We start from the raw sequence: 10000 nt of genomic DNA, 5'->3' as shown, positions 1-10000 counted from the left end.
ACCCCTCCTTTTTATCCAAACAAACAAAATTGTAAAAATGTGAGTTTTGATGAAAAACCACCTTTGGAATGCCAATTAGGATCAACCTGTTATTTATTCATCGAGATGTTGATTTTGAATGTTTAATTTACTCACCACATGTGGTTTGTGTCTTCCTCACCAATCCTGTAGATCGATGCTGTTGAAGGGGAGAAGAATTATTCAGCTGCTGCCTCTTCACAGGTGCAAAAAGAGGTTAAACCAGAGTGGTGTCAAAGCCACCCAATGCTCGCCTGTTTATACATTTATCGTATTTAAAAGACAAGTCTAGTAATATTTTTGATAAAGCATTGCAGTGAAGTCTGATCCAAATAATTTTAAAGCAATATATGTATTTGTATATTGTAATCAGTAAAAAATAGTGTGGTAGATAAAAACATGAGAAAGGAAATAACTTGCACCAAAAACTTTAACATTTTTACGCTCACGCCGGGAGTATCGCTATAGATCTCTGTTCTTCGAACAGTCGAGCTAAAAAGGAACCAAGTCTTGCTGCAAGCATTTCAGCAAATGGAGAAAGTCACGAAACAACGGACAGCATGACTATTCTCAAAAATTAACAGTATGTTCGGCTTTAAAGTGTGTGTGTGTGTGTGTGTGTGTGTGTGTGTGTGTGTGTGTGTGTGTGTGTGTGTGTGTGTGTGTGTGTGTGTGTGTGTCACTGCATATTTGGGCTTTGATTCATGTGGGGTGTGTGTGCGTTGGGGGTGGGGGGGAGGGTGGAGGGTTCTGCTTTATTTGGGGTCGAAGCAGCGGCTCCTTGTATGATCGTACATTTTGCTTTTTCAGGCCAAGGTGCCATTGATGAGCCTTTCATGGAATTTTCTTTGCTATTCTGCACTTTGCTATTTCACCTTGCACTTTGCTATCCTGGTTCAAGATCACGTGTTGAACTAACGTAAAGAAACGTTATTGAGGTTAAACATTGCTATAATACTTGATCTTATATTTAGTCCTTTATTTATTGAAAAAGTGTTTTTATTTTAAAATTGAGAAATTTTGATATCCAAGACGAACACGACTTGTGGATATCCACGCAAACATTGAACAATTCTTTCTTTACTTTGTGTTCCAAGGTAATGCCTTGTAAAGGTCTCTCTCTTATTCCGCTCGAACCCCTCCACACCCCCTCCATTCTTCTCCACACTTCTCACCAGTTGACCATTCCCTTTTCTTTATTTACCTGTTTTTACCGACGAACCTTTTAAAAACTCTCAATTTACCTGCACATCACACACCTGAATCGTACATGTATATTTGGCCACGTATCAATCATCATGTATCACCAATTCTAAATATCGATGCTCCTGTAATTACCCTCGCCAAGGATTCTGAGAAGGTATTGCATTTGGGTCCGTCTGTCTGTCTGTTTGTCCGATAAGAACTTTCATGCTTTTCTCGACAACTTCTTGTTGGATTGTGACGGAATTTTCAGCATTGATGCGACAACTCATGGAGAGTGTTCTAATGATGAATATGACATCATAGGTCATATGGTGTTGCAACCATATTGGAAAAATAGAAAAAAATTGGACCTATTTATCTCTGAAACCGCACCAAGAAAAAAATTGAAACTTGACACACAGCAATGACTTCATAGGTGCCCTCATTATGATGTCATAATTACATATATAGAACGCCACATCGGATCAGTATGAAAATTTTTGACTGTTATCTCGGGATAAAATCGTCGACAGAAAAAAAAAATCATGACGTCATCGGTCACGTGATTCGGCAACCATCTTGTTAAAAAAAAAAGAAAAACCTTCAAAAATCTTCTTCTCTGAAGTGGCTGAACAGATCGAGGCTAAACTTTAAACATATGACCGTCTGTCCATGAGGAACAAAAGGTTCACACATGTGATGTCATTGGTCACATGGTTTGGCAGCCGTATTGGATTTACCCTGAAACATGTAAAAATCTTCTCCAGAACAGCTGTACAGATAAAGGGGAAAATTCACACAAGTGTTCCCCAAGCGATGGATGTACAAGTGGCACATAACAAGTACTCCTGATGGGGAATGAGTGTGGTTTTTTATGACGTCATAGGTGCCTTTGTGATGACATCATAATTGCATTTGTGGAACGCTACATCCGATCAATATAAAAAAATTGAGGGTCATCTCAGGATAAAATGGTCCACAAACCTTTTTTTGATGATTTCATCGGTCATGTGATTCGGCAGCCATATTGTTTTATTTTAATTTAAAAAATCCTTCAAAAATCTTCTTCTTTGAAGTGGCTCAACAGATCGAGGTGAAACTACACATATTGTTACGAATCTGGAAGCCATTTGCACACAAACAGACAACAGTCCCACAGCTTAGTTATTTCAATAAGTACGTGTCTAGTTAGATTCCTCCCTTTGTCTAAAGGGAATTACATGTGTGCACTGCGAAGTTTCTTTCCAGTTAGATTTTAGCAATACCCAACGCCAACAAATCAATCCTTCACTTCTTCACACCATCGACGCCATTGCACACGTGCGTTCGACCACGGACGTGGGCGGAGGTTTCTTCACCTCAGAACACAGACTCCGCCCAGGAAAGGAGGGGGTTCCCCCCTGTCCAATCACGGATGGCCAGCACATCACCCCACGAAACCCTGTCCAATCAGGGCAAAGATTACCTCAGAGCTCCAATTCCGCCCCAGAAAGGCAGGGTTTTCCCCCTGTCCAATCAGAGGGGGACAGATATCACCCCACAAAACCCTGTCCAATCATGGCAAACATTACCTCAGAGGACCGATGACCCCACCCCGCCCGGGGGAAGGGATAAGAATCGCCGGGCTTCCCTTCATGTTCGCTGGAGTTGGGTTGAAATTGTCGGAGAATAAATGGGTCGCCGTTGCTCTTGGTGTGTGCATCGTTGGTGGTCGTCGTTGCCGTGTCTCAAGCTGGTCCTCTGGCTATTCCACTGCTGTCGACTTCCATCTCTTATTTTGTCGAGCAATAACCCGGAGTCCGAGCCGGGAATCTCCGCTGGCCCTCTGTGAAGAGCGACCCTGGCCCCCGCTTGGACCACGCTACACCGTGTCTGGGCTCGCTGACGATCCCGAGTTTCACACCTGCAGTCACGGGCCAAACCACACGAGGCGGCCAGGTACCGACCAAACTCTGACATCCAGCCTGCCTATCTCATTGGCTGCGAGGGTCGAAATGAAGATAATCCGGGTCCATTTTCTTTTGGTGTGTGTGTGTGTGGTGGTGCGTCCTATAAGTATAAATTGTAGAAGTGTTGATTGCTCATTGCACATTGCCTGTATATTCGGAATAAGTCTACACTGTGTCTCATGATTGTAAATAAATAACTGTTAAATGTTCCAGTTTGTTGCCTGTCTTTTCTATCATTGACCTCGTATGGTTCGGGCTTGAGAATTTGGAAGGCCGATTGTGCCATAAGTTGTCATTTGGGCCCGCGCGGCTTTGGTAATTTCCGCTCGGTTACGCCGGATCAGAGTCGGTTACAACGACTTGGTTCGGACAAAGCCGGCCGAGGGTGTGGTTTCCCCAGTAGCTAGACTGTGTGGTTATTCAGGTATATTGGAGATTTAGACAATTAACCCTATGCCATGCAGTCAAAATATTGGCGTCCACTGTCAACTAAGGGATCCGTGACCTTCGGAGTTATCCGAAGGTTTCGACCTTCTATTCTGGGTGCTCGGTGGGAGACGGCCCTACTGTTCCGTCGAGCGGTCGTTCCTCGCCACCAACCCCCAGCCCACAACAATATGACCGCCCATCCATGAGGAACAAAAGGGTCACATATGATGTCATAGGTCACATGGTTTGGCAGCCATATTGGATTTACCCAAAAACTCATCAAAATACACCACTCAAAAGAAGTCCTGGCCAGACTTGCAATCTCTGATTGCTCTTTTTCTTATGATTAATGTTTCTGGATAGAAATAGTATATTTCCACAAAAGTGTTTCACGACCATGAGGGATTTGTTTTATTTTGTGATTGCAGGTGGAATCAAACACAATGGAGAAGCAGAAAGAGCATCTGCAGGATCTCACCTGTTCCATTTGTCAACACATCACAGTTGGGCCTCACAGGTGTCATCCCTGTGGCCACATTTTCTGTGCGTGGTGCCTGCAAGAAATGCGCCGTCGCTGCTTCGAACGGATCGAATGTGCGCTCTGTCGAAGGCCGATTCAGCAGGAGACGTTCTGCCGAGGTAACCGTCAGGGATGGAAGATTACCAATTGCTGTTTTTATAACTTCCTTGTTTTTATTATTGCGAGGCTTTTTTTGTTATTACATCAATCAGGAGACAGCATGTTGCACTTCACAAACATTTAACTCAGGTATCTTTGAATCTCAATGAAGATGTAAAATTCAGTGAAATGTGAAAAGGGATATTTTGTAATGTGCAGTGGCTGTTATTGTTCCTGCTATCAAAGAATGTTGTTGTTGGTGTCATCGTGGCTGTGGTTGTTGTCGCTTGTGTGCTCCAGCACCCGTCACCCTTTATTCTAAAGGGTTACCACCATCTTACCATTGGAACTGCTCTGTTGAAGCTCCAAATCCTTCTTCTTCCTCTTCACTCCTGGAAAGACGGGCATTAAAAATAGACAGCTTCCCTGCGCAGGGCAGCTCACCGGATGGCGGAATTGAGGAAAAGCCTTCGAGACCCCCATTCTTTGATGATAGGAGGGAAAGCACGGGGTAACATTCCCAGGTCAGATTGCGGGAGAGTGTGTCGGGGTGGTGCTGAGATGTCATCCACCAGCCGGCGGTATCCTTTGGTTAACCTGAGGTAGTGCCTTCGGGTGGGTGCCTGGAATGTTCTATCCCGAGGAGAGGATGATCACCTTTCTCTGTTATCATCTGAGCTCAAGCGTTTGGACATCGGTATTGCAGCACTCTCTGGGGTTCGGAGACCGGATTGTGGCGAGATTATGGTGGGAGGTTACACCCACTCATGGTCTGGTCGCTCTGATGGTTACCATGCCCAAGGAGTTGCTGCAGCTGTGTCAAATAAGCTGACTCCAATGATAATTGAGGTAACACCGGTCAACGAGCGTATTATGAGACTAAGGATTCGTCACTCCTTGGGTGTCATTTCCCTGATCGCTGTATGTGCTCTGACTAAGGCGAGTGACCTCACCGTGAAGGACGCATTCGATGCCACGCTCGAGTCTGTGGTTGATCATTGCCTCAGGTGAGATACACTACTGGTCTTGGGAGATATCAGTGCATTGACTGGAACTGATAGGGATGGTTACGAGATGTGTGTTGATCCCCATGGTTCTGGAACTGTGAACCTGAATAGCACCAAGTTCCTTGACTTTGCAAGAAGTCATTGACTTAGGGTGGCCGGTTCATGGTTTCAGCACCCACAAGCTCATCGCTGGACGTGGTATTCCAACACTGGCGGTGCGGCAAAGGAGATTGAGCATGTACTCGTTGATGGTCGCTGGAGGATGAGCCAGAATTGCAGGGTTGGCCAGAGTGCTCAGTTCCTCAATACTGACCACCGGCTTGTTGTAGTAACTCTTAAGTTGCACCTTTAATCCAGGAGAATGGTACCATCCCAGCCTGGGCCAGATATTATCAAGCTCAAGGATGAGAGTGTGGCTGAGGAGTTTGCGAACAGGCTGAGTGGAGATTTGGGGGTTCTGGGTGCTTTGCGGGATCCTGAAGAGTTGTGCAGTGCCTTCAAGACCACCGTCCTTGATGTTGCCGGTTTATGTATGGGAACTCACCAGAGGGTGAGGAAGAATTTTGTCTCTCAAGGGATACTGGATACCATTGCCCAGAGACGCAGGGTCAGGCTGAATGGCAGAGCTGAGCTGTTTCGGGAGCTGAGGCGTAAACCTGTACGTGCACTAAGGGTGGACAAGCAGGCTGACGCAGCAATCTCTAAACCTTCTGTACAATGAGAACATTTATTCAACAAACAAAACAGGCTCTATTATGTGCACAGGAGATTCTGAACATATAAAACTCATTCCAGATTTCTCAAACATATTGAGAATCTCAAGTTCTAATGTACTGTTCAGTGAGACACAGTTCTTTATCATTTTCAAGGCTCATGTCACAGTTTGTCAGGTTGATGAATTTGCAGATGGAAATCATTTTCAGCTTTATGCAGCAATCAGCATTATTTTATAGGAATAATATATGTATGTATATATATATATATATATATATATATATATATATATATATATATATATATATATATATATATATATATATATTTCAAGACGAGATGTGTCGTCTCTCTCTGAGCTCAGGGATGACGTCAACACTGCAATCCTTTGGGCACGAAGATGAATCACATACAATTTGTGGTATGGGAAGGAGAACGTTCAACTTCCTGAAAGCAGACGAGGGAATATCAAACAAGGAGGTACATCTGGACAGTTATTTAAACCTAACATTCCTTTATCCAGCTTGCTGGTACTTTCTATTTTTCATGTTATAAAATCCTTGAACATATTGTTGTGGGCCGGGGGTTGGTGGCGAGTACAACCACGAGGTGGAGGAGGTTTGCATCGTCTCCCACCAAACTCCTCGGAATTGTAGGCCGTCTCTCGGATAACTCCACGAGCCGGCGGGTCGTCGAACCGACCGTGGATGCCAATATCTCAACCGCATAGCGTAGGGTCTATTTGTCTCTAACCAATTCACCTAATTAACTACGCGATTTCGACTACTGGGGAAACCACGCCCTCGGCACGTCTTGCTCGAACCCGGTCACCCAACCGACTGCGGTGGAGTTTACCAACTCCGGTTCGGGTGCAGCCAAGCGGAAACTGCCAAAGCCGTGCCGGCTGGAATGAACGGATTATCGGGAATAAAACCCCACTTAAACTCAGATCCGAACTATGCTGGACCAATTCAAGAAGGAACGGAAATGGACTGGGAACATTCCGAACAAGTTTTATAAACAATAAATGAAGACAAAAAGCAAGACTTAACATGAATATGCAAGAAATATTTACAATGATCCAAAAACACTTATTCAGTTCTACTTAAAAGACGGGCCCACATGTCGACACGCACACAAATGAAAATAAACCCAGCGTTCTATATTGGACCCTTGCAGCCGAGGAGAGAGACAAGCTGGGGGTCAGAGTTCGGATGGGTACCTGGCCGTCGGAGAAAGGGGGTACTCCATGCTGTGCCACCTGACAATGGTCACTGGTTTGGTCCCCAGTCGCACGTGTGGGACTCGAGGTTCGTGGCGGAGCTCGAGTGGTGAATGGCGGGGCCCACGGAGGGGGGGTCAGGGTCGCTCTTTCCTTTCCTTGTCGAGGGCCAGCAGAGACACGTTCGCTGCCTTCACGACCTTCTGCTCAACCCTCCGCTTCAAAAGAACTGCACACTCAACAACAACAACCCCGTCAAAAACCTCCGAACAAGCTTCGTAACAACCCCATCGTAGCAACCCCCAAAACTCTGCTCTCAGAGAGTGCTCAGGGATGTTTTTTGTGAAACACACCTCGCTGTCCACCTTTGATTGGACAGGGTCCTACGACCAACCCTTCCGGGGTGGGCCTTGGCCCCTGCCAGGAAACCCCAGTCACTCTTCCACGTGGGTTCATACTTGACGAGTAACAGTATCAACACTAAAACGGCCACTGCTGGGAAACCCATGCTACTCTTCCATGCGGGTTCATACTTGACGAGCAACAGTATGAATGTTGCAAAGGTCGTTGTGAAAGAGTTACAACGTTTGTGGGAGCCGAGAAACTGGAACCGCGAGATCTTGCCTTGGCACGTCAGGGTGCGAGAAGGCAGCTGGTTGGTGGTAGATCGTGATGGGCCGAGGGGTCATGCAGATGGGATGGTTGTTGGATGGCTTGTTAGATGTAATAGCCTAACTGAAAGAAATCGCAACGCACGCCTTTGATTCTTCCACGAGACAAAAGGAAGGAGATCTGACGACACACATACTTAACGACAGAACTGACTTTTGGGACATCTGTATGTTGAATGCATATGGTTTCCAGATCCGTAACAAAAATTTAAATAATAGGAAATACTGTCTTACTGGGAGGCCAGCCAATTCACTCATCTCAGCTTTACTGAGAGGTGATCCTTACATACAAAGAAAAGATATGATTATGTTCATTAAAATAGATCATTGAGTACATTTTTATTTCAGGTTCAATATATATTTTTTATACCAAGTTATAATTATCATCAATTTATTTGTTTTATCACCCTCAAACCAACTATGTGAAAAATGCATCCACAAGGCCTATGTGCAAGAAATCTGTGAGGGGGTAGAGTATCACCTGTGGTCAAGTGATTCTCGTCCTGCTTACAGGGGAATCCGTGCATTGCGTTAATCCAAGCCTGTCCCTTGGTGTACTGCAGTGGGAGCAGTGGGTGGTCGGCTCTTTACAGAGGAGTCCGAAATGAAGGCCCTCTGGGCCGGTTACTTTGAGCGGTTGTAGCAGGCTGACCCACCACCTGTCGAGTTGGATGTCAGGGGTGTTACGATCCCTATTGCTTACCCTCCAATCAACTGTGGTCCACCTTCGTTTGTGGAAACACAGGTTGCGGTGAACCAGTTGAAACGGGGTAAAGCTCCAGGGATCTGTGGCATCCATGCTGAACTTCTCAAGGCTGGTGGAAATGCTGCACTCGTGTCATTGCGTGCAGTTCTGTGGTCTTCCTGGAACACAGGCATCATCCCAAATGACTGGAAGAGTAGCCTAGTTGTCCCTCTCTGGAAAGGGAAGGGTGATCGCCAAGACTGCAACAACTACCGAGTGGTGACGCTGCTCTCTGTGCTGGGCAAGGTCTTTGCTCAGATAATTATTTATAGGGTTCGCCACTATCTGCTTGAGCACCAGCGTCCAAAGCAGTCAGGCTTAACACCAAAGAGGTCAACGATTGACCGTATCCTTGCTCTTTGGGTCCTCACCGAACACAGACGAAAGTTTTGGCAGGGACTGCTTGCAGCCTATGTTGATCTCTGTAACGCGCTCGATTCAGTGAATCGGGATGCCCTTTGGAGGATTCTTGGTCTTCGTGGGGTGCCACCAAAACTGGCCGATCTGATGTCTGAACTCTATTCTGGGGCTGAGCGTGCTGTGAGATCTCGTGATACCATCTCTGATTTATTTGCAGTTGTCACTGGAGTTCGTCAGGGTGTGTACTGGCCCCCACACTTTTAAGGACTCGTATGGGCTGGATTCTGGGGAGGATGTCAGAGATCAAGCTGCTGTGCATCGTTTGGGAATGTAAAGATCTCTGACCTTGATCTCGCAAATGATGCAGTCATCTTTGCGGAGACTCTACATATCCTTTTGGGGGCCCTCTCAGTGCTGAATGAGGAGTTGGAGCCGCTGGGATTACGGGTTTCCTGGGTCAAAACTAAAATCCAGGATTTTAATGACATCTTAGATGCTGCTATCCTGTCTGTACCCGTCTGCATTCATGTCTCTGCTGGCTGTGAGCCTCAGGTCAACAGACGTCTGGGTTGGGCCTGGGGAGTCATGGATTCACTGGATCATGGGGTGTGGCGCTGTCGGTACCTGTGTGGGAGGACGAAAGTCCGAGTCTTCGGGTCCTTTCTGCTTCCAGTCTTGCTTTCCAGATGTGAGACTTGGACAGTGTCCATGGATCTGAGAGAGAGAGACATAATTATTTTGGTACCAGGTCTCTTCGGAGAATCCTTGGCTATCGCTGGTCGGACTTTGTGTCCAATGAGCGGTTGCTGAGAGAGACTCAAATGAGATTTGTTACCTGCATAGTCCGTGAGCTTTAGCTGCGGCTGGATGGACATGTGGCTCATTTTCCTGGCACTGATCCTGCTCACCAGATTCTCTGAGTGAGGGAGCCTCGTGAGTGGAGGAGGCCAATGGGCCGACGACATTCCGCGTGGTTGCAGCAGTTTGATCAGCATCTCAAGGAGATGGGGATGGGACAAGCATCTGCCTGGGGGATGGCCAGATGGAGGCCCCTGGTGTTCCAGCGGAAAGTGGACACAGT

At 46.3% G+C, this 10000-nt stretch overlaps 1 protein-coding gene across 10 annotated transcripts in view; it reads left to right on the top strand.

Annotated features, from left to right (window-relative positions):
- The window catches only part of LOC147022697 (uncharacterized), a 48524-nt gene that overhangs the window by 13971 nt on the left and 24553 nt on the right, over nt 1–10000 (top strand). For all 10 annotated transcript variants that reach the window (XR_015059859.1, XR_015059865.1, XR_015059864.1 and 7 more), the window contains exons 4-5: nt 172–234; nt 4010–4220. Coding sequence is in view for 2 of the 10 variants with exons in the window: in XM_085887481.1 (XP_085743607.1) it covers nt 172–234; nt 4010–4220 (274 nt within the window). In the remaining 8 variants the exon portion in view is untranslated. The remainder of the gene's footprint in view (nt 1–171; nt 235–4009; nt 4221–10000) is intronic.

This window comes from Eptatretus burgeri, chromosome 7 (genome assembly GCF_056783735.1).
Source record: "Eptatretus burgeri isolate ZD-2024b chromosome 7, Ebu_testis_v1, whole genome shotgun sequence".
In the NCBI taxonomy this organism is placed as follows: Eukaryota; Metazoa; Chordata; class Myxini; order Myxiniformes; family Myxinidae; genus Eptatretus; species Eptatretus burgeri.
Note: the sequence above shows the minus strand (reverse complement) of the source record. Positions and strands in the feature narration are given on the sequence as shown.